The sequence below is a fragment of the Gopherus evgoodei genome, chromosome 12, assembly GCF_007399415.2.
Source record: "Gopherus evgoodei ecotype Sinaloan lineage chromosome 12, rGopEvg1_v1.p, whole genome shotgun sequence".
In the NCBI taxonomy this organism is placed as follows: domain Eukaryota; kingdom Metazoa; phylum Chordata; order Testudines; family Testudinidae; genus Gopherus; species Gopherus evgoodei.
Window position 1 is genome coordinate 43327517 of NC_044333.1, and position 27625 is coordinate 43355141.

General features: G+C 45.9%; 1 protein-coding gene across 2 annotated transcripts in view; it reads left to right on the top strand.

Annotated features, from left to right (window-relative positions):
- Nucleotides 1-27625, top strand: part of LOC115660332 (polyamine-modulated factor 1-binding protein 1-like) — a 351977-nt gene that overhangs the window by 149911 nt on the left and 174441 nt on the right. The window contains exons 4-5 of one of the 2 annotated variants that reach the window (XM_030581656.1): nt 9896-9963; nt 24594-24726. In XM_030581656.1, the coding sequence (XP_030437516.1) occupies nt 9896-9963; nt 24594-24726 (201 nt within the window). Of the gene's footprint in view, nt 1-9895; nt 9964-12404; nt 13231-24593; nt 24727-27625 lie in introns of those variants that run through there. The other variant, XM_030581654.1, reaches the window with a different exon arrangement.

Sequence of the window (27625 nt, forward strand, 5' to 3'; positions counted from 1 at the left end):
TAAGTAATGGAAGTAAGTTGTATATACAAGTCAATGTGATTCATTCAAGGCAGTGCAGTGGAAGTGGGTGTTTAAGAGGGACTTCAGTGTGGGCAGGGTAGGGGAAGCTAAAATGCACAGCTGGATGGAAGGGAGCAGGTCAGTGGAAGACTTGTGCACTATTGAGATGCCTCAAAACAGGATGTAAAATGAAAAGAGAAAAGGGCCCTAGAGAAAACACTGGGGAACCCCACAGAGAGAAGGTGAAGGAAGGAATTTCCACTGAAATGTTGGAAGAATGGTCAGGGAGGTTGAAGGAAAACCAGTCGAGGGTATCTTGAAAGCCCAGTGAGGATCAGATATCAAAAAGGAGAGAATGACCAACAGTACTGAAAGCTGCAGAGAATGAGGACAGCCCCGGAACAGGTCATTAGAGACCCTAGTGATGGAAGCCTCAGTAGACTGGAAACAAGGGATCCAAGACAGCTGGAGGAGGGCGCATTAGTTGCAAACTGCATGGTCAGTGATTTTAGAGCTGAAGAGGAGGAGAGAAGTGGAATGATAGTTGGGAAAGCAGATGGGTTTGAGGGATGATTTTCTTGAGGATAAGAGACAGGGTATGCTTATATAATGAGAGAGGTCAGAAATGGAGGGCAGGGAGAGGTTGAGGGAGGCGATAAACACAAGGGAAAGGAAGTCCGCCTAGTCTAGTGGACTATTCCAGTCTCATTCTTTTCCTTTGTTAGAGTCTGTTGCAACACTGTGGTGACTTGTGACAATGATGCAGATGACCATGCCTTTTGTATGAGTCTTTGTCGATACTGGAGGACAAACGCTGTTCAAAGTGCTCCAGCAGGCCAGTGATAGCGCTCTCCTGAGGCTGTATAGCATTCCTTAGCAGTGACTTCTGAGTCTAACTGACTTTGTTCATATCTGAGGATGAACCATCAAAATGTGTCCTCTGCCCCTGTGGAGTAAGTGGGCTTTGACCTCATCATGTGGAACCTAATGATCTGATGTGACAAGGCTGCACTTTTCACCTCCTCTGTCTCCCACTTCAACCCCAAAAGACTGATGATTCTTACCCTCTTGAGAGAAATTTCTGGCTAAGAACAGAGGGACTGATATTAAACTGAATTTAGGCTTGTATACCTTCTGTGGTGAATCTGCGAAGGGAAGACTACTGCTCCCTATTAATTGGAGAAGTCTCAGTTTTAGTCATATTAGATAGAAGTATGTATAGATTGCAAGCCCAGAAGGAACCATTGTGGTCAAACCAATAATCACTGCTGCAGCCTTGTCTGGGTACTGAGAAAGCAACTGACGACATCAGATGGCATTGACTCTTTGCAGCCTTGATGTAATTTGTAGCTGGTTAGAACAGACTCTGTCTGACCCCTTAGCCTCTGTGCTAGTTATAAGATTGTCCTTCAGAAGGTTTCAGTGGGTGTCGCAGTGAGGCAGCAGTGTCTTCTGTCTCCCACATTTTATATCCCCTCCTCTATGTGTTTAGCAGTTTAAACTTTGGCCTAATTGCTTAGGAGGCTAATAGCTATTAAGGTGATTGTCGTTAAGGAAACAGAATTCATAATGGGTGGGATATTCTCAAGGGCCTAAATGTCTCTGGAGCACAAACCCATGGAAAGGTAATGGGACTGGGTCCTTTTGAAAATCCCACCAGAATTGACATCTGCGGACACGATTATAGCAAACCTTTGAAACAGTTAAAGATTTCAGTTCTGCCAGCATCAGAAATAATGAAGATGTCTAGGTCTTGGTCTGGCTTCACAAAAATAATGAACCATTTGGAGCTTCTTTTATTAGTTAAGATAAAAAAAGTTGCGCTGTCCCAGTGTCACGTAGGTGATGCCAGCACTGTGAAATCCTGTGACTTAGACAAACAGCACACTGCTAACACCACCTGCTGATTACTGCAAACTATGAGGATTCCTTGTCTGCGAGAGCTGGAAACAACTTGCTCCAATCTGTGTCCTCTGGAGATTTTAATTCCTCTATGACATGCCAATGGCCTGGGATGTGAAAAGATGTTGTTTTTTCTCCCAATTTGGGCCTCACGTCCAATTCAGATAAATGTGTTTGGAGTAGGGAAGCTGCTGTTCAGAGTGTTCCCACCTCAAGGGGCTCCCAATGGAATGGGTATTTCAGTCTGAATCATAACCACTCTGCTAATTACAAAGGGAAAAGAAAATTATGGGAGCAACTAGGAATGGAGTTGCCTGGAACGGTCTAAAAAATCCTGAACTCCCTATTAACAGATCTTCTTTTAAAATAATGATAAAAAATTAAACCTCTCTAGGGCATTGATTCAGAGCCAGGCCTGTGAGTGCTCTGCACATGTCTCTGGGACAAGGAAGGAAGCTATATCTCTGTTCAGATCTCTTGGCTGCATGCACATGCTGCAGTATGAGTGCTGACTGCTATTGCAGTGTCTCGTTTTGCAGCTTTGGAGATTCATAGCTAGCTTCATGGTTTTATAAAACATTTGTGTTCTCCGTATGTTATCAGTCATTGGCAGACTCATTGTTTTATAATGTACTTCTCAGCAAGCTGTTTGCAGCTCATCACCCTGCTTGCTTTATAATCTATAAATATTTAATTCTTTAATAAACTGCTTATATGTAATATCAAATGACTGATGCACTTCTCTGTCCCCCTTTCAATAGTCCTCCTATTTGCAAAACACTTCTTTCTTTTTCTAAATAGCAATATGTTTCATAAATGTTTGAATTTCCTTTTTCTGAGTAGCAATTTCTTCAGGGTGTTTGGTAAAATGACAGGCAGAGTAATGGCTCCTGCAGCATTAAATCAAGTGCCCCATGCTAGTACTGTAGTGTGGAGAGCTGCTTCAGAATGGTCACCTGTTTGTAATTAGAAACATTGTGCTGGGATAGCCGCTGATCACATTTCAACTCTAGGCATGTAAAATAGCATTTACTGTTGCAGTTGGCAGTTTGTGTCACAGCCCTAATCTTATTCTAAGAATGAGCAGAAGTTCTAGTGCATGGATTTGGTTTTGGTTTACATAAAAAAGATAAAACAGCAGCTCCAGTGAATTCCACAGTCAGTATCAAAACCAGTGAGATTTCTCCTCTGCTGTAGGCGTCCAAGACCTTTTGGGGAAGATAAAATACAGGGAAGAATTTTTTTAAGTATGTGTAATGCCCAGAGAGAGGTTCAGCTAGGACAGAGATCCAAACCTAGGCTCAACCACTTGCCTCTTCAACCTCCTCAAGCAACCCTTTGGATTTAGCAGCCATTCCCTTCGGAAAAAGCTCCCTCTTCCAGGCTTAGCGCACCCTGCTCATGCATCCCAGTTTGCGGCTCCATAGCCACTAGCATTCCATGACTGCTCCAGCCCCACAGCCTGTGCCTGCCAACCCCCAGCTCAGCCCTCATGTCCCTCACTACATGGCCACCCTTTCTTGACTTGCAACTTGCCACCCCCTCAAGGCTTAGTAGTCACCTAATCTCTGCCCTGAAGCGCTATCTTCCCTCTGTAGAATGAGGAGCTATTTATAGATGCTGAATGTTTTTAAACACTACTAATCCATGTTCCCTGGGAGGCTGAAGAAGTGGAAGGAGGGAGTGGAAGTGTAGTATCCTGGCTCTTTTAGCTTAAGTCTTTCTCCTCTCCTTAGAGTTTCTCTATCCATTGGCCTCCTAACTCTTCAGCTACCTCAAGTACCTTGTCTGTATTTGGAGCTAGAAACTGGCTTGTTCAAAAGTGTCATATGTAATCTTAGTGAAACACCCTCCCATTCACTCAACATGGCCCCTTCCACTCTGTACTGACATGCCCACACACCACAGTGCATTAAACCCAGACACAGTGGTGCTTTTGGGACAGTCTGTACCCCTATAGTCACCCTTTTTACAAGACTATGATAATTTTTGTACAAAGTATGCCTGGTGAGGTATCATTTAAAAACTCATAATTTGCTGAACATTATTGGCCTGGTAAAATGTATAGCAACATCATATGTAAAGTTATAAGATTCTGCTGTATGATGTTCCAAGCCTGAAGAGCAGTCACAAACCAGTTCCCCAGAAACAAAAGATTAGTTGACGACTCAGCCAGGTGTCAAACACATGAAATGGACTATCACCTGGTTAAGTGGTCATTCTTTGGCACTAAAGATGATGTGGGTGAAAATCTATATCTTGACAAAGAAACAGCTGAGGGTTCCTGTTCACACCAGCTTTGCATCCCCTGAATCTCAGCTGGAGATGATTCTCAGAGAAGAGAAGGAGCTGTAAGAAAGGAGAGTGGATGCTCCAAATTATCTCTCCCTTTCTTTCTACCCATGGCATCCACAATTCTTGGAAGCAGCATTGGACTGGGGGGTGGGATCCTGACTGAAAGAGTTTCAGACAGCAAGACTGCTGAAGGATGTGGTGAGAGAGACTTTGCTTTGAATTCACTTAGCTTGTTAAGTTAGGCATTAGTTGCATTTTACTTTTGTTGTAATCAATTCTGACTTTCATGCCTCATTACTTATAGTCACTTAAAATCTGTCATTTTGTAGTTAATGAACTTGTTGTACTGATTTATTTAAGCCAGTGTGTTTGGATTGAAGTGTCATTGGGAAACTCCATTTGGGATAACAGGATTTGTGCATATCATTTTCTATTAATAAAATAACAGACTGTACGTGAGCTTTTGTTGTTCAGGAGAGGGCTGGACAGTACAAGATGCACATTCTGGGGCAAGTATGGAGCTGGGAATTGGCTGGTATTGCCCTGAACTGTAATTCAAGAGTGGCTGGCTATAGCACAGATATACTGTAACTGGGAGTAACTGGAGGCTAGGTGTGAGCAGACCAGGAGTGGTTGCTGTCACCGCAAAGCAGTGTAAAAGGCACCCCAGGTTGGAGAACTGAGGGGACACAGCTGTTCTACAGTCCAGATTGTATCCTGTAATGTCACAGCCTTAAACTTGGCCTTGTCTGATGTGACCCTTTTACCCTGAAATAGTAGTCCCAGTCCCTAGTACAAGCCATTTCTCCTTCACATTATGTGATCCCTTTATCTGAAAAAGGTGTGTGATGTGACACCTCCAACTCAACACAGTACATTTCACCATGATATGATGATGACCCTTCACTCTGCTGAGATGGCAAATCCCCTCCCCTCAAAGATTCCCTTAACATGACTTCTGAGATTCTCCTGCTGTGACTCTTAATAGTGACCCAGCATGATCCCATTTAGATCCCAGCAACCTATCAAGACCTTCCTCACTGATTTGTCAGATGAGTTCCCATCTATCACATCACATCACAACACAACCTTTTCCCTGCCAGGCTCAGCAGGCATGCCACCTCCTGCCTTTCAGTAACACAACCTCCCTTTTGGGTGTCAAATTCTCCTTCACATAAAGGAGAATTTTACACCCAAGAAGCGTATTTGTTTTCAGGTACCTGCTCTCTTAACTGTATACATACCAATGATGGGTTATAGTGGTTGTGCTCATAGACCCCGGTCAGGATCAAGGACCCATTAGGCTGATCTCTGCAACAACACAGGCAAACAGATGGTTTGAGTCTCAAAGAATTTACATTCTAAAGCAGAAAAAGCCAGACAGAGGTCGGGTCACCTGAGCACAGTGACCAGATGCTGGCGTGAACACATCCTGTCAGTCATGTCTCTCTTCAGTTGTTTTTATATAATTGCTTTATTTATATTATTCCATATTTTCCTGGCCCCAGTGGGTGTTTCACAGGGGGCTTGTGCTCTGGCGTGTCTTGTGTGCAGGATGTACTCACGTGCTTTCACCTGGATCCAGGGAAGTTATTTTTGGTTTGGTGATCCTTGCCTAGAGGCTGGTACTCTTGTGATCCATTCTGCCTCAGAAATGGATAGCGATAGCCTGCACTGAGGTGTGGCAGGGCTCTTGTCTTACCACTTTCTCTGATCTATCCTAGGCTTGTCTATAGAGCCCACCAGTAACGTTCTTATCCAATCCTTATATAGTGCTGACCTTCATAGCACGGTACAGCCATTATCTAATCCTCACAGCACTCCTGGATGGTAGGTTGGTAAATATCCTCCCCATTTTACAGAAGGAAAGCTGAGGCATAGAGCGGTGAAGTGACTTGTGCTAGGCCAGAGAGTGAGACTGAGCCAGGATTAGAATTTAGGACGATCTGACCTCAATCCCTTTCTACTCAGTTCTCCAGACCACATTGCCATCACCTGAGCAGAGACTAGGTAAATTAGACCTGCATCATGGAGCTGCAATGGACTTTCTAGGGGTTCTGCTCTTCACCCGTTTCAGCTTCTAGGAAGGTAGGGAGTGTGTGTGTGTGTTTGGCTGACACATCCATTTCTCATGCATGATGAAAGTGGCAGCAATGGAAAGATAGATGAGTCCATGAGCCTGAGTACATACAAGCAGCTTCAGCTGGGAGTTCTCCTCTTTGCCACAGCACCAGCCCATCCCCCAGTGTCCCCCTTGGAATAGTTATAGGAGAAGAAAGCATTAACCTGTCCATCTTGCTTTTCTTCTGCCTGGGTCACCTCAGGACCTGCTCTCTGCTTGGAGGAGACCTGGCTTGACCTCGTACCCCAGTTACTGTGGCTTTAAGAATGCTTCAGTAGAGTACTATGGAACCTCTTTCAAACATACAATTTTGCCCAATCCTCTGCCTGTTTGAATCTGGATACATGCAGTGCGGCCAGTGAAACTATGCTGGCATACACCAGCTGAAGATCTGGCCCTTAAGAGTTTCCTGAGCGACAGACTAGGTCTCTTCTCATCTGTGTCTGCGGTGTGGGATGAGAGAGGAGCTCTTTTCATGGTAGAGCCCACCTGAACTGCCCTTCTCTCACATGCCACCTGCTCATTTTGTAGGCAGGGACAAGACCCATAGCCCCTCTCTCTCTGGAGATGAGCTCTGGCTGCAGCTTGAGCTGTGACAATGGCCAGAGTGCTGCTAAGGATGTTGTCTTGGCTGGAGCTGTTTGTGCTCTGAGTGTGGCTGGACATGTCTAGACATGGGTTTTTCTGAACCAGCTATCAAGCACAGTCGACCACAGCTGAAGCCACCACATTTCTGTTTGCCATTGGTTGTTTATGCCCCCGATACTTCTTATTAACCCCTTGTTCTCATCTGAAGGTCAGTCCAACTGATCCAGAGGAATATTCCTAGCTGAACATACTTGCAAAATGTCCGGTAAACCCTATCCTATATAGACCTTTATTTTTTGCACTTGTAATATTGAGCAATAACTGGAATTGTTACAGGAACAAATGCCCTGAAGTCATGGGCTTAACTGACAGGAGCATCTGGCCTATGCTGTGCAATGACGGTTCTATCTGCTCTTCAGCAGCACCTGTGATAGTGATAGCAATGAACACCCCTGTTCCACAGTTGCCTGAGCCGGAAGGAGCTACACTTGACCTGCCTTTGATTTTCAGTGGTAGTGAGACAAAGCCAGTAGGGCAGAAACCTATCTGCTGTTGCCCCAGGGCTCTTGTCCTTGAAGAACATATTTGAGGCTGGAATTAGCAGCGGCCAACCTGGGTGGAGTCCTGCACCAGCTGCACACTGCTGTGTTTTCACTCCCTCCTTGAGGCTGTTTCATTTGAATGCTCCATTGCTACAGAATTGTGATATGAAGCAGCCCTTCCCTCTGGTTCCTCTTCTCCCCTGCCTCCTGCCAAACATTCTTGATGCAATTTCTGAATGAAAACTGGGAATTATCTGGGCAACCAGCTTCCAGTCCTAAAAGAGGCTCCAGGCGGCATGTTGTGCCTGGGGCTGCGGCTTAAATAAGGGTAAAGGTAAATAAGTAAATCATGCAATGGGCTGTGCCATTCCCTAATGAGCCTGTTTATCCCAAGCGCTGTGCTAAGGACCCTCTTCTCCTTGGTGATAACCTTTCTGCGTATTAATATTATGCATGTATTCCATGTGACTTCTTCTGACTTGCCACCTCCTCCTTCCCACTCATTTAAATAAAAATAATTTATATGGACATTCCTTCAGTCAGGATTTTCTTCCCCCCCCCTTTAATATTTTCGCTGCTGCTTTGCGCACAAATGAGGTCGTTATGCTTTCGCATATCATTAGGGCTTTATAAAGAACAACAGCGACATCTGCATGTGCCGCAGCACCACAGAGATGGGGAAAAATACAGAAAACAAGCCCTGAATTAGCTCTGAGCATGTCGGCTCTCTTTCCTCAGCTTCCTTCGCCACCACCATGTACACAAGTAATTGTACAGTGTAATCACATCATGGCTCATCTGAATATTCATAGCCGAGACAAAGCTTTGGAGGAGAAGAAATGTGGGGGAAGGGGGAGAATGCCAATATAAAACAGCATTGCATTTCCAAATGAAGGTGTGCATTCTGCACAAGGAAGGGATTTGAAATCCAAATGGTCTGTATGCACCATTCAGAATCTGGGGGCAGTGGGTAGCATTGCACACATGCTCTCTCCATCCAGAGGAAAAATAAAACAAAACAACAAACAGCTACAGAAAAGCCCCCAGCAGAAGTGATATTTGAAGAGTCGCCAACAGTGGCTAACCAGCTGCTGTTTTACCAGGATGAAATAGTCCATTGAAGGAGCTTTAGAAAGACCCCAATTAATATGTTGTGCATGTCTAAGATCTACAAAGAGCCCACTGTATTCCTCTCTCCCCCCAGCCAACACGTTCATTCCCTGGCCAGTGCCAGTGGAGACTGATCTTAGCTACCAAATCATTGATTAATCACTTCACCAGTGACAACACTCCTCTTCAAAAAGCAAGAAAGAAAAAAAGAAATAAACATAAAGAGGCAACTGTTCATTAATTAAGGTGTAAATTACCGCTGGTTTCTTCCCTCTCTTTACCTTAATAAGAGAGAGCGAGAGAGAGAAATATAATTCCCATGTTAGTGTGTATGTTGTCTTCACTGTTTTACTTTTACTATGTATATCCTTTATTAATGTTAACCAGATAGGGTGGTAGTGTTTGTCAAAGCTGTGGCTGGCTCTGCCAGTGCATTCCCCAAAGAGATCCTATTTCCATACCACTGGAGTTTATATTCCTTTAAATGTCTAGCGCAGCACCATTTCCTTCTCTTTAATATACCACTCTGCTGGAATTAGAAGAATCCAAGGTTATATCCAACATCAAAGGTTTCCTAGTCATCATGATTTTAGTAAAAGTGAAGGCAACTCATGGAACCAGTCCCTGGCTTTTGAAGATAGGCATCAGAGGGACCTTTCTGTCTCTCCCTCCACAACATTGTACCTTTCCTGGCTCTGAATGTCCCACGCTAACGCGGTTTAATGATATGCAAATGAAATATGCATAAAACCATTCTACTGTATGATGATTAAACACTGGAGACATTAACAACCGACGCTTCACTGTTTGATTGTAATAATCTTTCCTGAACATCCAGTTTGATTGTGGAGTTATGGAAACCCATAGCAGTTGGCAGAGAGAGAGAGCGAAGGAAGGAGAGATGCAGGGACACATCACCCATCTCTGCGTTTATCCCACTCCAGGAGACGTTCCCCCTTTGTACTGCATTCCTAGTGCTGTCTTTTGTAATCCACCCATGCGGTCGCACCAGGGCGATTAACGGGAAAAAACCTCTTTTTTCTTAATGTTTCAAAGCTCATTAGCCAAACGATTATTCCTCATTAACAGCGAAAGCTCATTCATTAAAAGGAAAAATATGCCCAAAAGATGCCAGCGCTGTTAATCCTGAGCCCTGTAGCTGGGCTGTAAATCCCGTGCTAGTATTTTCCATTCAAAAGGGACGCGCGCCAATCCACATTTAAAAAAAAAAAAAAAGGAAAAGAAAACAGTTTTGTATGTTTTGTAAAATCCGCAAGAGAGGCAATTAATATTCCCATTGTATGACTTTATTTTTGTGTCTCCCTTCTGATTCCAGCGCCCATCCCTGGCTCAGCGCCCGATGCCAACAGAACACCTTTCAGGATCCACAGCAGCGCAGATAACGTAAGTAGCCAGCTGTCCCTGAAACCCGCTTCCAAAACCCCAAACCCCACAAAGTGTGTATATGGATTTTCTCCTCCTCACCCCTCCAGTGTGCCACTCGACTTCATAAGTAGCACCTTCCAAATCTCGCCGTCTTCAAGTTTGTGCATGTCTGTGTGGCATCCCTCCTCCTCCTTCACTCCCATAGTGGATCTTGTAAAGGGCTTCAGATCGGCCCCATTCATCTCCCTGGTGATAGCAGTGAATGTAGATAAATCTCTGCCTGCCTGCTTGCTGCTGGAGTATGATTTTTATTTTGTCTTCTGTGTATACCTGGGTCAAAAAATGGGATGTACATGCACACTTGTGTGTGGGTGTGTGTCTCATATACACACACGTGTGTGGAGAGAGAGAGAGAGAGAGAAATAAATACACACGTGTATACATAAACATACACATACCTCACATACATACACATCTGTGTGCTTAAAATTGTCTGAGGCAGTGTGTGCATATGTGTATGTGTGTATATATACTCAGATAAGCATCTCTAGCTATATCTATATAAACATTCCCCTCCTCCCAGCAGAGGCTGTGTGCGTCTATGATCCTGCCCTATAAGAGCTGTATTCCAGGCTTCCTTCGGAATTCTGTTTGGAGACCTTTATGCTCCCTTCTCTGTCTCTCCCGAACTGTAGAATTGGCACCTTTCCCTGAGATTCTCCGAATGGCAAGTGGCATCGGCTATAGCCTGCATTCTTGCAGCTTCCTGTGGCATTTCTCTCTCGATGTCGGCAACTCCCTTTTGTTTGTTGTTGACTGGGCTGGGGTTTTTTGTTTTATTGTTTTGGTTTTTTCTTTAGTTAATTTATAAACGAACCTGAATGTCAAACAAGCCAACAGCTTGCGCAAAAAAAAAAAAAACCAGCCCCGCACAAACGCCTTCTGCTGCGACAGATGCCCAGATTGCCCCTGGCACGGAGGATGGGCACAAGGGGTTTGTTGTTGTGGTTTCTCTTTTGCTGTTTTTGTTGTTCCCTTTATTTTTAAAGACTCCAGGATGCTGGCCTCGGCTTGGAACGCAGCGGTGTCATGGCGGAGATGACGGCCTTTGTTTCATAGGGTGTGAAAGCGTCCCTTGTGCTGGCTCCACTGCGGCAGAATGACGTGGACAGGGAGGAAAAGTGCTGAAAGTCAGATTTGTGCCTCGTTGGTGGGGGAGTCCCCCAGATCCCCCGTAGCTGAGTCCCTGTGTCTGAGAACGGGCTTGCAGTGGAAGAACCTAGTCTGTAATCCTGGCACTTGCGCCTTCGGTTGCTGCTTGCTGTTTGCTCCTTGGGGTCTGGATAATCTCCCTTAGCTTTCCCGCACTGTCTGGCCCGCATACAGGGCCCCTGTAACACATACCCGCTGCTGTTATCACACGAAACTGTGGCGTTGCCACTGAATGGATGGCACTGTGCCAACTCTTCTGCCATCCGCCCTTGCAGCTTCTTTCCTCCCTCCCTCCCTCCCTCCCCTCCTCCTCCCCCCATTGACTTGACGTTAATTAACACATGGGTTAATTGATTTTAAAAGCTGAAGAATTACAGTTAACTTTTCCCACAGGGGTACAGACGCCAGCCGCTTGGCACAATTCTGCCTTTCACACTGGTGCAGGGGGGCAGAGAGAAGCCCTCAGCAAAACTAGCCACTGCTGAGGGAATATTGTCTGCTTATTGAAGTATAGCTGATGGAAGCCGACGAGCTACAGTCTCATCCTTTGCAATATGTTGCCATTATATTTTCTTATAAGTAATCAAAGCAACTCCTCCTCCTCCTCCTCCGTCACCCGCCCTCTTTTAAAAATGAAAGCACTGCGGAAGTTTGAGTAGGAAAAAAAATGGCTTATTTCAATAAACAAAAAAAAAACTTTGCTTTATTTAATTAAGTAGTTATGAAGGAGACGGCTCCCCACCCCAAGCACACTGAAATGATGGGGTAGGCAGTTTGAATATTGCTGCCTTTTATACATTGGTCCTGTATCCTTGTATTTTTTGTCTCCCTAATTGGCTCAGATGCGTTGCTAGTGGTGAAGAATCTCAACCAGGGGGAAAGTTGGCTCGTTGTAACTAAAAACAAAATTTACCTTATGAGAGCTTTGTTTTTTTTATTTCTCTCTCTTTCTCCCCCAATCTCTGCTGCAAATGAGGACAAATTACAGTGCAGATGGGAGGAGACGTGGGAATGCTTGGAACTTGCTGTTTTCACTTTTTTATGCTTTCGTTTTATTTCATTTTGTTTTTTAAAAGCATGAAGCAAGTGAAGCGACAAGAGGAATCCATTATGCAAATCATGTCACATTTGCATAATGTCTCATGACTGGAATATGCAAATAGGCTGTATAATTTATGAGTGCCAGTGTCTGTCTAAAAGTGTTTCCCATAATTTAAAAAAAAAGGGAGCCTGTGAGACATGGGGAAGGCAGCTTGGCTTGCTGCCCTACCAGGGAAGCTCTGAGCTTTCTCCTCAAAGTGCTCCCTGGTAGCAGCAGCAGAAATTAAACTTCCAAATGCTCGTTAACCCATCAGAGGCAAAGACCCCTTTCACTCTCTGTCTCTCACCACCCTTTATTTTCTGTCCCTCCCTCCAAGTCCACCCACCCCCACATCTAACTTCTGCACAAACTACATGACCAATATATAGGATTTCACAACCCATTGGAAAAGAGAGACGGTTTCTGGGCAAGCTTGCTGTTTGCTTGCTTCCTTGTTTGTTTGTTTGAATCAGGATGACTCTGAGACAGTGGGTGAGAAGAAGAGTCTGCTCCTTCCAGCTGTATCTTTGAGATAGACTGGCTTTGAAGGCGCAGTGTGTTTCAGGGAATAGCATTTGAAGTTTCTGTACATGGCAGGCATTGTGGCATATGTCAGTGACATTGCTCAGTGTTTGAAGTGCTTTGTGTCTAACTCATGGTTTCAGTAAGGGATCCGTGTCCGACTTCTTGAAGAGCTATGAAGGTCGATCTAGTGATGGCATTACCCAGCGAGAGCGAGTTCCTGGCTGGAGCTGGCAATCTCCAGTTCCAACCATAGGAAAGTCTTTGAAATGCTCTGAAAATGCAGACCTGGTATCAAGGCTGTTTATGCCCTTCATTTTTTACCCAGCACTTGTGAGAATTGTGTTCGAGCCTAGCGTGACGCAGGGCTTGGGATTACAGTAAATAAAGGAGCGCCCAGGTGCTTTCCAATGATGCAATGGCACCCAGATGCTACATGGATGCCTGCCTGAGAGAGACCTAGAACAGTAGTAAGTAATTATTGATAACGATATTTGGGAATGCGGATTTTCAATTTTGACTCTGCTGTACAGATATGGGGAGGTCGGAGCGGTGCTTGGGGTGAGTGTGTGGCAGTGGTGGTCAGTTTTGAGTTGAAAAGACCCTGTTCGGTTATGAAGCTGTTTTCTGAGTGGGAGAGAAGGGTCAAAAACTTCTCACAGGAGTCTCAATTTTCATTTAAAAATGAAGCAAGTTTCTAATCTTTCTGGTTTCAAAGAAGTTTCTGAATGTGAATGAAGCTGCCTTAACTGATGAACGTGTAATTAATGACAGCTATCATATGAAAGCAGAGATTCATACTTTTAATATAATTCTGTATGTAAAGTTACCATATTTATATGCACTGTAGGTGTTGCCTTTGGCTATACATGGCATAATGAGCTTTTAAAATATTAACAAATTACTGTGTGTTACCATGTTTTTGTGTGTGGCTGAAACAGCACAATGGATTTCAGGACATGGGCACAACATAATTTTGAGGTGTGAGGTCACAAGAAGAAAAAGTAGGTGTGTTTTGAATCTTGGAAGGGAAGGTGAGAGTTTTTGAGGAACCCGTGAGAAAGCAGTGACAACCTTACACATCTAGACTTCAGAAGGCTTCCCCCGCTCCCCAGATACCTGGAAGCTTGCTGCCTTCTTCCTGTTCTGAGAAGAGAGGTGTCTGGTGAGCAGTCCCTGCAGTGCATCAGACCACACAGTTCCTCACCAGGGTAGAGCTCAGGCTAACTTAGACTGTGCCTACAGGAAAGGACTGAGCCTATGTATAGGGAGGATATATGACCCATGCCATGAGCACTTGGGCAAAGAGAATAGCGGCATCCTAGCAAGCCTCAGGGTGTTAGCACCATTGAGAGTCAGAATGGAGAAGCAGCAGCTGGCCAGAGAGGATGGGAAGGGAATGGAGAACAATGATGCTGTAGTAGTGGAGAGTGAGAGAAAAGCTGGTCTCCTGAGGAATAATGAGGGAAGAAAGGCTTCCTGAGCAGGGTATGGAGTGGTAGCACAACAGTAGGGTTTTAGCGTTGTCCTTCTGATGCTAGCAGTGATGAGACTCCCTTCGGGGTATGGCTGATGTTGAGACTATGGGAGCGAGGAATCTATTGTGTGAGTAAAATGATTGGCAGGCTACCGGGATTGGGATTCTGTCCCTACTTCGTGGGAGTTGTCTGTCTGTCTTTCGCTCTTTGCAGGGCACTGGCTCAACTCGCTGCTGCTCTCTGGCTGTCAGTGTCAGCTGATTGTGGTGCTCAGCAGTCTAGTCATTTCTTCGATAAGCAAGAGCACAAATGAAATATAGAGAAGTTTTCAACTAAATGAAGCAAAATTGTTGTTCTTTCCTGAGATGCTAGGTATACTTCTGGGACCCTGCTTCTCCTGCTTTGCTCTCCTCTGACCTACAGAACTTGCTCTGGACACCTTCAGTGCCACCCCTGAGCTGCCTAGAGGGTTGTGGAGGGGGCCTGTGGGGCTCTACTCCCTCTGCAGCCCACTGGCGTGGGGATAACAGGCTCCATTTTAGACTTTTAGCCTTTGTCATTTCACTGCTTTGGGGTTTTACAAACTCCAGCCATGGTCTGTGGATCAGCAGAAGGCAACATGCTGAGAACCATATAGTGTGACAGTGGGGAGGTTGTGGAGCAGAACTGGTCCATCAAGGGATCTTTCTCTTACCAAGGGGTTCACAGAATAAACGAACTGCAGAACCACTGGTTTAAAACATGATTTTAGGTTAGTCTCCCCTCTGACTGTGGAAGCATACCTGCTTCTCTGGACAACTAGACTGATATAAAAGAGGGTGCTGGAAGGTATTGGTGAAACTTCTTTCAGAAAGCTCTGCTGATTCATCTCAGTCCTGCTCTGCAGCAAGTCCCTGTATTCGGATCCTGGAGCCCCTCTCCCCTGCATTTCTGCCAGGCCACCCCCATCCTAACCTGGAGCTCCTGCTGCTATTCCTGTCCCACACCCCAGTTCTGCTAATGCAGCCAGTGTCCAGGCCTGCAGTGCCCTTTACTTACGTTAGTGGCAGACATGTGCTGAGCCAGAAATTGCCATGTATGACAGCTTCTGAAGTAGCAAGGTATTATGAAGACGTCAGTGAATCTGAATTGTGACAGAGGCATTGGGGTTTCCTGACTGGTGAATTTTTCTTATGTTTGCTCCCAGTCAGGCTAGTGGCAGAAGCCAAGGGCATCTTAGGAGAGCTAATCTTTAGGGCGCTGCCCCTCAGAATACTGCTTTTCAAACCTTTGTGAAAAAGTAACAACTGCCAAAGAATGTTGTTTGCCTGTTTCATGAACTTGTGTGTCCTCTACATTCTCTTTGGGTAGAACCTGAGGAAACTTTGTTCCCATAAAAGTGTTGACTTTCTGTATTTCTGTAAAACAAAACCCTCACATAGTCTCCATTTTGTCCCCAGCTACCATTCTGAGGCTGATTTTCGAAAGAGTAACCTATGCCTTACACTTAGGGACATCCTTGGTTTAAGAACTGAAGTATCTGTATTCCTGTGCCAGAGATTTTCTAACCCTTGCAAACTGTGAAATATAAGACCTTAAAATGGGTAAACAGAGTGGTGATAGTCTGGCCTGGAGATGCGGTGCTCACCTGAGATGGATATATTTGGCAAAGGGGTACAGTCTTCGAGTAACCTGCTCAGCGTAGGTGGAAAATGCATTTCTCCCTATTGATAACATTTGAGTGTGCCTTTTTTCAGGACCCTGAGGCAATGTATTTGACAACTGGGGGGGGAGTTTTCTGCTTGTTCCACTTCATGGAAGAGCTTCCGCCTTCCAACTAGCATTGCCTTGATCTCACCAAGTTACTCTTGAGTCAGCAGTTTGCTTCTTGAAGGCACTGGGTGGCCTTGCTGACAGTGCCATCCAGTCCATACAAGGAGTTGTACGGCAGGGTGTCATACATGGCATTATGTGTTCTCCCTGAGTGGTCTGACAGAGCTGTTGAATAGGAGGGGCAATAAAACTTAGCCTGGTGGGACTTGGCACATTGAAGCTTTTGGGGAGCAAGAATAATTTCTCATAACTCTCTGGTATCTGCCCCAGGGGAATTCCTGATACCAGCTCAGTGCACCTCCCATGATCCCTGCCGCAGTATGTAGGTGGGCCTGCTATTCTTTATGGCCAGTTGTGCTGAAAGTCACGGATAAATGCAGCAGGATCAGCAAGTCTGTCTGTCTAATCTAAATGAACTGCCTATACCAACCTGCTCTTTGAAGTTCGCCACTATCCCCACATTGCCCAGTTGCCTCAGATTTAAATCTCATCTCCTCACCTCTAAGGCCCAGCCTACATCAAAGTACACACTGGAGACAACAGGCTTGCAAACATTTCCCATTTTGAAAACGAGGGTGTTTTGGAAGGAGGGAGGCTTAACAGAAATGTCCAGTTTTACCAGCAGGACAAGTGGCATGGCATGGGCCCAGGCAAAGTTGTTGCCAGTGCGCCTGCTCCAAAAATAATTGTGCAATCTCTGTTTTAATAAAAGCACATCCTGCTTCTCTTTGTCTTTCACTGCCCAAACTGTGCAAGCGGTTTCGGTCCCTGTGAATGGTGCAGACCCGTGCAGTATTCCTCTTCGATGATCCATGGCATGACTCTGGCTGGAGAGTCAAGTAAAAGACATTCAGTCAGAATTCTGACACTCAGGGGAGCCAGCCTGAGGTCACTTCAGCTTCCTGAGCTCTCCCAGACAGCCACTTGGAGTCGCTGTCATGCTATCAGTCACTGTCCTCCAGCGATTCCAAGCCCTGCCTCTCTGAGCTGAGACACTGCTCTGGTCTCTCTCCTTAGGGACATTACTAATTTTAAAATACTTTTGTCATGCTGTATCATGACATACAAACCAGGTGGTAGATGCTGTGTGTGAAATTGGGATTGGACTAAATAGCACACCTGCTCTAATAGTAAGCACAGGTGGTTGTGGAGGTAATGCTCTTACATTTGAAGAGCTAGACTGACCCTTTTAAAGAAGTTACCAGGCAGCACTATCTGTAGCCTTGGATGGAACTCGCCAGGTGTCCCTAGGACAGGTGGATTCTTACAGAATTACTGATGGTAATGGAAGAGATCCCACGTCCTGTTGTCCAAGGGCAAAGCATCTGTGGGAGGTATTAAGGCAGCATGGGGACCCGTGGGAGACACCACTGAAGTGGGATAGCAGATCTGTGGGAGGTATCACTAAGTTGTAGTAGAGGGTTGAGGCCCATGAGAGGCTTCAGCACTGCAGCCTGTTGTGGGGGATGGCAGACCTCTGAGAGGCATTGCTACAGGCTGCCGGGGGAGAATGGGCCCACAGGAGGCATGGTGTGTGGCCCATGGGGGGCTGGTGGCAGGCCTGTGGCAATTGTCTCTACAACCCGATGGTGGATCAGTGGGAAGTGTTGCCAAGACATTTTTTTAAAATCAGCAGGTCCAGACAACTTGTATCCGAGAGTTTTAAAAGAGCTGGATGAGGAGTTTGCTGGACCATCAGTGTTGATTTTCAGTAAAGTCTTGGTTCACTGGGGAAACTCCAGAAGATTGAAAGAAAGCTAATGTTGTGCCAATTTTTTTAAAGGGTGGATGGGATGACCTGAGTAATTATAGGCCTGTCGGCCAGAAATTGATCCCAGGCTGATGCAGGACTCAGTTAATAAAGAATTAAAAGAGAGTAATATAATAAATGCCAATCAACATAGGTTTATGGAAAATAAATCCTGTCAAAGTAACTTGATATCTTTCTTTGATGAGATTATAAGTTTTGTGGCTAAAGGGAATAGCGTCGAGGAATATACTTAGACATCTCTTGGTACTGCACAACATTTTGATTATAAAACTAGAGCAATATAAAATTACATGGCACACATTAAATAGCTTAAAAACTGGCTAACTGATAAGTCTCAAAATGTGACTCTATACAAGGAAATGTCATTGAGTGGGTGTGTTTACAGTGGGGTCGTTCAGGGATTGGTTCTTGCCCTATGCTATTTAATGTTTTTGTCAATGACCTGAAAGAAAACAAAATCATCACTGATAAAGTTTACAGGCAACACAAAAATTGGGTGTGTGGTAAATAATGACGAAGACCAGTCAGGAATTCAGAGTGATCTGGATCACTTAGTAAACTGGGAGCAAGCAAACAATGTTCATGCTTGCTTGTGTCCATTCCGTTGTAGGTGTGTGCGCTTGCCACATGCACCGGTGCCTCAAGTTTTTCCTTCAGCAGTATCTGTAGCTGATTGGCTCTGGTGCCCTCTGAAGTGGTTCTGATGGCACAGTATAAGGGGCGCTGTTGGCTCCTCCCACACTCAGTTCCTTCTTACCAACAGTGACAGTGCTGGAACATCTTCTTGCTTCGACAAGCTTGCTCGTTCTTAATCTGTTGATACGAACTTTTGCCTGTATGTGGTTAAAAGTTCTTAGTTTCTCTTAGTTTAGTTAGTTAGTCCTGGACGGGACTCAGCCTAGGGACAGGGACACGGGCCTCCAGCACCTGGACATGCTGTCGACTCCCAAGGCCCTGCAGGCGACACAGGACAGCTTAGTGTTACCAGTGCCGGCCATGGCGGTGCCCCATTCTAAGGGCAAACCTGCCCTGGGGCCTTTCCAGCAGTCCCCATCTGTGTGGCACATCCCTGCCTCAGGGAGTGTCCTGCCAGCGCTCACCCGCATGGAGCTTCCAGGCCTCAGACATAGGCCAGCCTGGAGGCCACTGGATTCAGGGCACTGCTCGCTGGGCTCGAGGTGCACATTGCTGGTGATTTGGTGCAGGCCCATGGAGGTGCGCCTATCCCTGCAGTCCCGATATCGGGACTGGCCTACCCGCTCTCCTAGTGTGCAGCACTGCTCCAGAGACACAGGCCAATTGTCCGGAGAGCCTCGCTACCGGTCGCCAGAGCACTGGTACAGATCGCCACGGTCGGGTCAACGCTCCACACCTCACCGGTTGACTCGCTCCCACTCCTGGTCAACAACTGCCTCCGTTCAAGAACTGTGAGGCGTCGATAATTGGGCTGCAGTCGCAGAACCACTGAACGCCATTGGTCTCCAGGAGCTCGGCCTGGGGACTTGTCACCCTCTGACAGATCCCTATTGCAACGCCAGGATCAGCACCATCACCAACGGTCAGCACCGTCCTGATCTCTGAGACACGATTTCTCCTCTGAGCAGGAGTCTATACCAGCGCGCTGGGGTACCCACCCGTTGCATTGTGGCTCCCAGGCCAGTGGCCTACCCCCTGGTAACTTTGGAACCCTTGGGGGTTCCCACAGCCCTTGCAAGGTCTCAGGTCAGCCTCAGGGACCTCGGATAGACCATCAGCCACGTTCTCCCACCTGCCCCCCCAGATGCAGAGAGCTCTGCGGAAAAGACCCCTCAGTTCAACCCAGCTCCCATGGAGGAACCAGCCGAGCAGCATTCAGAGGCGGTAGATCCTCCAGTGCTGGCTTTCTACTCGTCCTCTCCTGACAAAACAATTACAGGGCCCCCGCGTCCAGTCCCGCAAGATGATGCTAAGGCCCATCAGGAGCTGCTAAGAAGGGTTGCCTTGAACTTGGGGCTTCATGCTGAAGAGCTGGAGGAACCCTCGGACTCCCCATTTGATGTCCTTAACTTGGCAGTGCTGGCCCAGGTGGCATTGCCCTTGCACGAGCAGGTGGCAAAGATCACTAAGTCCCTATGGCAGACCCCCTCATCACTACCTCCATCTCAAAAAGGGCAGAACACAAGTACTATGTACCTGCTAAAGGTTCTGAGTACCTTTACACACACTCTGCCCCAAGCTCCCTGGTGGTCTTGGCCATTAATGAATGGGCCAGCCAGGCACAACCTTGAAAAATAAAGACTCAAGGAGGCTTGATTTGTTTGGAAAAAAGATTTATTCGTCTTTGAGCCTCCAGCTGTGGGTGGCCAACCACCAGCCCGGATCCAGGACGGGAATGATGGAGGCCTGGGAGACCATGTAGAACTTCAACTTCTTGAGATACTTGTTGAGATCTCGCAGATCCAGAATGGATCTCAGATCCCCCTTGGTTTTGGGGATCAGAAAGTACCGGAAGTAGAATCCCTTGCCCCTGTACTCCTGAGGGACTCCCTCCATGGCCCCCACTTGCAGAAGGCTCTGAACCTCCTGGGCGAGCAGTTGCTTGTGAGAAGGGTCCCTGACCCAGACCTGGCCTGGCCTGGACCTGCCACAGCCAGGGGAGAGGTGCCTCTCCCCTCTAGCCCAGGTGCTGCTGTGGGGAGAGAAAAAGCTGGGGGGGAGTCCTCTCTCCCCACCATAGCCCCGGGTAGTCCCACTGCACCCCAAACCCCTCATCCCCAGCCCCATCCCAGAGCCCCCACCCCTAACTGGAACCCTCACCTCCATGCACCCGAATCCTTCTGCTCCAGCCTTGAGCCCCTCATCTCCGGCCCCATGCCAGAGCCCACACCCCCAGCCAGAGTCCTCACCCCGCCCCTCTGTTCCCCAACCCTCTGCCCCAGCTCTGAGCCCCCTCCCGCACTCCAAATCCCTCGACCCCACTCTGCCACATGAATTTTGTTATGTGCACCATTTGGAGGTGATGTGGGGAAAAATTAGAGGGAACACTGTGGGCCACACCTGATAAAGGTGCCTGCAGTTAGAAATGGCTTGTCTGCATGACACTGATTGCTTACAGCTATTGTTCTCTACAAATATCAGGCAAAGTGTGTGAAATCTTTAAATCTTTAACAAATCTCTCATTAATCCCAACTAAGTAGATTAAAACCTACTGCAGGCTTTAAAAGGAAGCAAGCTGCTCAGTTGTAGGGCACTGAAAATATACATGGTGGAAAAACAGTCAAAACAGATTGGCTTATAAATACCAAGAAGTAAGAAGCTTTCATGCAAGTAGTACCTAAGGAAGAACAGAGCAGGAAGTTCCCAGTGCTCGGAGTACTTCTAATTCTTCTTGTGGATCAAGTGTGCAAAAGTATGTGCAAGGGTGCAGGCCGTTCAAGAATTCTTTCTGTAATAAGTTCAGGTGTTGAGGTAGGGCCCAGCTTGATGTTAAAGCCCTGAATTTCAAAAAGGCTTGAATATAGCCCTCTGTTACTGTACCTACAGGTCTATTCAGATACGTGGAACTTTCGCCATCTGATTTGTGGGTGCAATGGGTAGTTAAATACCTAAGGACTGTAAAATGAAACACCACTGGAAGGTGCTCTGGTAATTGAAAAGGAATCTGAGATTTTGTGGGATCAAACTCTCAGTAGGATTTGTTTCAATTATAACTGAAGTCATGGATTTATTCATTAAAATCATCTGTTCCTTTTCAAAGTTTAGACTGTTTATTACAGCTTTTTAAGAAAAAATAGTGAATGGAAATTCTCTAAACATTTTATTTTTATATTTAATAAATTCAGGGGAAAAAACCCTCATGGTTCATGTTTTAGAATCCAGCTGTGTAGTTTGGGGCATGTTGTCCTTCAGCAACTCCCTTTTTGTTTTTATACTCTCCCTCTTTTTTCACCTGTCTGTGTCCCTGCCCTTTCTCCCACTGTGTGTTTGCTGGTCCTTCTCCGTTAGTGGGAGAACTAGAACTGTGAGTGTTGACACTTATGTCTTAAATCTGCCAAGAGTCCTTAGCCCCGGGATTTCAAAGAAACCACCATGACTGGTGGCAGTGAGAATTCTGGGTTGAGATCTGATCCCATGGGGTATCATGTGGCTGAACAGAAACAATGAAGATTGCTCATGGGGATTGAAGGTGACTAGCAAGGGAACTAGCAGGTTTGCTGAGCTAAGTGAGAAGAAAGGTTGATCAGGAGACTGTTTGTGGGATGTCACTGGAATTTTGAAGAAGCAATGTTGACTGACTGACTGACTGACTAGGCTGAATGCATCAGACTCATTTCTGCATGACCATACCCACATCTGAGCCCAGCTTTGTAGAAGTTGAAGGCTCCTGCAGTCCTCTCTTCTGCTGCTTACCTTCTGTGTTCCCAGGAATGCAGAGTCTTTAGTGTAAACTGCCTTAGTGCACAATCTCATGGGTCTGCACCGCTCTGGTTGATAGTATTCAGTCAGTAGGGCCAAAGGAAGCAGTCCTGTTTTGTGCCATATGCCCTGAGAGAGACCAGAACAGTGATCTGAGTGTGGATGATACAGCTAAGCTCTTGATTTGCTGCACGTTTATTTCCTATATGTTAGAGGAGCAGAAGCTCATTGAAGGTTATAATCCTGCTATGGCGATTGTTCTGTTAAAAACATAGGCACTTCTAGTTAAACTGACCTTTTCTCCAGCCACATCAAGAAAAGGGCTGAAAAATGTTCCTAATACAGTAAATAGTTCTTGTCATTTTCCTCAGACGACCACAGGATATTGTAGTTAAATGCTGAGATCAGCCCAGCCTGCTCCCCAAATGCTCAGTTTCCTGGCCCTGCAAATTGCCTAGGGGGGCAATAAGTAGGTTAATACTTGCTTTAGGGTTATCCTGAGGTTTGGCATTCCCAGTAGGCAGAGCCGAGTTCTGTTTGTGGTGATTGTGTGTGTCTGTGAGCTCGTGCACATATGAGCCTGCAAGTTGATTTTCATTTGCTCCCATTTTGTTATTGTATGTTATTCCCTTGTCATTTTTACCGCAGCAGTGGTGACAGCTATGTTTGTTACAGACAGACTCCTACTTACACACACCCACTCTTGTTGATTATTAAATTGTTGCTATTTTGCTGCACTTTGCTTTTTGTCTCTCCTCTGTGTTCATTAGTTCCTACTATTGTCCTGCCCAATTTCTGACTCCTTGGTTGGGAACAGGTGGGGGGAGCAAGAGACAAGGGGAGAGAAGTGGAGGAAATGCAAACGTGGAGTTTGCGTCTCTGATTGTGACTGCTGACTGCACAGACAACCTTATTACAACAAGAGGAAATGGATGCTGGAGTGTCTTATGCTTCCCAGCCATAGCCTACATGCTGGATTCTCTGCTGGCTAACTAAGGACAAAACCCAGCTGCAATCCACTGGCAGCAGAATGCCTCCTAGGCAGCATATCACCAGCGAGGTGTCTGTGGAACCCAGAATGGAAGTTAAAGCTCTTTCCTGGAGAATTCCTGTGAAGAGCAGCTTCCTCCACTGGCTTCGGGGTGCAAATTGCATACCCAGCCTGTCTTAACGGGGTGAATCGAGTACCACATATTCCCCTCCTGCATAGAGCCTGTGGGAGAGGAAGACTCACCTGTAAATCTCAAGGGGTGTGTTAGCTTGACAATCTGCTGAATCTTCACCTTGGAGAGGAAGGGCTGGCAGCTCTGCAGACAGTACAAGGCACGTGGCTTGCCAAATGCTTTACTGGGCTGAGATCTGTAGGAAAACACCCTACAGCTCCCTGTCCCACAAGAGAGATTCCCACCATGCTACCTCAAATCCACACCATTCCAGCTCCAGTCGCCTGGCACATCATCCTACTGTGCAGCCATTGATTTGCCCTTGACAGCCCAGCACCCCGACCCCTTAGTGATATCCTGTTTTGCGCCATAAGCTACTGTGCCTTGAAAGGGGGCCATTAGGCCATTTTGAAACTGCTGTGGGGTCCTTGACTCCTTCCTTTTTCCTGGGCACACTGTCTTCTGAGCACCCACATAGCAGCCACGAAGGAGATGGGGATGACTAGGTGGTGGTGCAGAATGCTGCCACCTATCTGCCTACTCCCTCCCCCACCTATTCTTGTAGATTTTTTTTGTGATTTTGCCCCCCTTTGCACCATGCATTGGATGGGAGCATCTAGGTTCCTGTGTGGACGGTCACGGCCATATAGCTGGTGTCTCTTTACCATGCCCTACATACTGAAGACAGTGACTGTGTGTACAGGGCTTTTGCATGGGTTCCTATAGACTTTCTGCACCCTGCCTCACTAGTGTCCTTAGGAAGAGGCTCTGCCAAGCCATACAGTGGCATGGTGGGGAGAGGGAGGGATTGGGGCTAAATCCCATCCAGGATTCTTCCTGACCTACACAATCAGGAGCAGCTGAATGTAAGCTTCAAAAGAGCTGTTGTCATGAGAGGCCACCCCTGGAGTTTGCTGACCAGAAGCAGAAGCTCCGAGATGTAAGAGTTGCTGTGTTTATGGTGGGGTTTTTATTGCTTGCTAGAGTTTAGGCTGTTCAGCTGCAGGAAGGAAATGTGGCCAGAGACTTGGTATTTTGTCAGCTGAATCCTGTAAATTAGCAGTAGCTTCTAGAGACGATATCTTTTTACTTAACCTGGGCCACCTGTGCATATTCTCTCTGGATGCTATGAGTCAGGTCACAATGACATGTCTCTGATTTCTGTCTTTCTTCTGCCGGTGGTCCTTTTTCACTGGTATTTTAACTTGTTTCAGTGTCACTCCACCGCAGCAATTGATGGAGCAAGAAGAACTGAGAGTTCAACTGGCATCTAAAGAGCAGCTTATTCATCAGTTAAATGTCCATCTGAGGGAGGCAAATCACAGCCAGGAAAAGTCAAAAGCAGAGGTAGGTTCTGCCTTGCTTGCAGGTACCATGTCTCTGCTCTGAATGAACCATGCAGGAAGATGTCTTCACAGGTGTTTCTTGCAACTCAACTGCTTGTAGCACTGCTGGGAAGCCTAGCTTTGTGAATCCTAAAAGAGTCCAGCCCATCACAGATGATGACCACTTACGATTGGCATTGGGAAAGGAATAGCTGGTGGAGGTGAAAGATTCAGATTCCAGGCCACTGATTTACAGTGAGACAAGGTGACACTGTGCTGAAAGGATTCCTCAAGTGACGAAGTGACCATAGATTGTGGCTAGTGGTCACTGGGTTGATGGGGGAGGGGGATGATCACTGAATCTGATCACAGGTAAGGAAAGGACAGGATCTCCAGAGGCAAGTATCCTAAACAGATTGTTAAGGGTTAATGTCTCTTGTACCTGTAAAGGGTTACAAGCAGGGAACGGGACACCTGACCAGAAGACCAATCAGAAGACAAGATACTTTTAAATTTGGGCAGAGGGAAGCTTTTGTGTGTGTTCTTTGTCCGTTGTGTGTTTCTTCTCTCGGAGCGTCTGAGAGAGACCAGACATTACTACAGGCTCTCTAAGTTTCTTTTCTAATAGTAAGTAAAAACAGGCTGTTTAGGGTTTTTGATTGTTTTACTCTATTTGCAATTGTGGATCTGGCTGGTTAACTTTTATATGTGTAGTTGCTGGGAATATTTTGATTTGTATTGGTATTGGGGGGAAAGTCTCTTTCTGGTGTCTGTAAGCTATAGGACCCTGTAATATTTACATCTTGAAGTTACTTTTATATGTGTAGTTGCTGGGAATATTTTGATTTGTATTGGTATTGGGGGGAAAGTCTCTTTCTGGTGTCTGTAAGCTATAAGACCCTGTAATATTTACATCTTGAAGTTACAGAGATAATTCTTTACTTTTCCTTTCTTTTATTAAAAGATTTCTTTTTAGAGAACCTGATTGATTTTGTTTTGTTTCCCTTGTTTTAGTCCAGGGGATTGGGATTACTCACCAGGACGGGTGGGGGGGAGATAGAATCTCTCTTTGTTTTCCTTGAATCTGTTTGCCTCTTTGTGGAAGGGAAGGGAGATGCTTCTCTGTATGGTGATTTAGAGGTTGGATCAGTATCTCTCAGGATAGCCCAGGGAGGGAAATTCTGAGAGGGGGAAAGGTGGGGGAATGGTTTATTTCTCCTTGTTTTAAGAATCCAAGGGATCTGGGTTCTTGGGGTCCCCAGGGAAGGTTGGGGAGGTCAGAGTGCCCCAAAACACTATATTTTTGGGTGGTGGCAGTGCTATCAGATCTAAGCTGGTAATTAAGCTTAGAGGATTCAGGTGCTAGTATCTCATTTTCTGAACTCTAAGGTTCAGATCTGAGAAAGAATGCTATGACAGCAAGTTAAGAGGAGTCGTAACCACATAGACACTAGCACTGTGATTGAAACAGACCCTCACAATTCCCATTGTTAAAGCAAGCTAGTCATTTTGATAGATTTTCCATGGAGGGAACATGAAAATATTTGCTCAGTGCAGAGTGGCAGTCAAAAAGGCTAACAATGTTAGGAATCATTAGGAAAGGGATAGATAATAGAAGATATCGTATGCCACTATATAAATCCATGGTACGCCCACACATTGAATATTGCCTGAAGCTCTGGTCACCTTATCTCAAAAAAGATTTATTAGAATTAGAAGAGGTGTAGAGAAGGGCAACAAAAATTATTAGGAGTGTGGAACAACTTCCATATGAGGAGAGATTAAAAAGACCGAGACTGTTCAGCTTAGAAAAGAGATAACTGGGGGGGGACATAATAGAGGTCTGTAAAACCATGAATAGTGCGGAGAAAGTGAATAAGAAAGGGTTATTTCACAAAACTCAAGAACCAGGGGTCACCCAATGAAATTAATAGGCAGCAGGTTTAAAACAAACACAAGTTCTTCACACAGTGCACGGTCAAGTTGTGAAACTCGTTGCCCAGGGATGTTGTGACAGCTAAAAGTGTAACTGGGTTCAAAAAAGCTTTAGAGAAGCTCCTGGGGAATAGATTTGTCAGTGTCTATTAGTCAGGATGGACAGGGATGGACAGCCTGTTATTGCCAGAAGCTGACAATGGGTGACAGAGGATGGATCACTTGATGATTACCTGTTCTGTTCACTCCCTCTGGGGCACCTGGCACTGCCGCCATCGGCAGACTGGATACTGGGCTAGATGGACCTTTGGTCTGACCCAGTAGGGCTGTTCTTGTGTTCTTATCTGCAATAGGTACATTGCCCTCATTTGTGAGAGGATGTGTTAGCTAAGATGATCAGGTGATACAAGATAAGATGTAGCCCCATGCTCTGGGTGTCCCTAAACCTCTGACTGCTAGAAAATGGGACTGGATGACAGAGGATGGATCACTCAATAATTGCTCTGTTCTGTTCTCTCCCTCTGAAGCATCTGGCACTGGCCACTGTCGAAAGACAGTGCTAGATGGACCATTGGTCTGACCCAGTATGACCATTCTTATGTTCTTACTTTCTTATATATCTTTAAATATGCATATAGCTAAGTACCAAGTGGTGATGGCCAGGTATCAGTTTCAGTTGTGGGAGAAGATGGCTTTTTGCACAAGCATCAACCAGAGGACTAAAGGAAGTTGACATCATCCATTATTAATGAAGGCCAAAATATAGCTAGACATGCCCTTACGGCATCATTTGCCATATCTGATGCTATCTCTAGTTCATTGGCAACAGCAATAACTCTAAGTAGAAATGCTTGGCTACATTCCTCTTCTCTCCCACTGGGTCAGGGCCAAAATAGAAGATTTACCCTTCGACAGAGATGGTTTATTTAGTGTTAAGACTGATGACACATTGGTAAGCTGAAGGAAAGTCTGTTACAGCTAGGTCT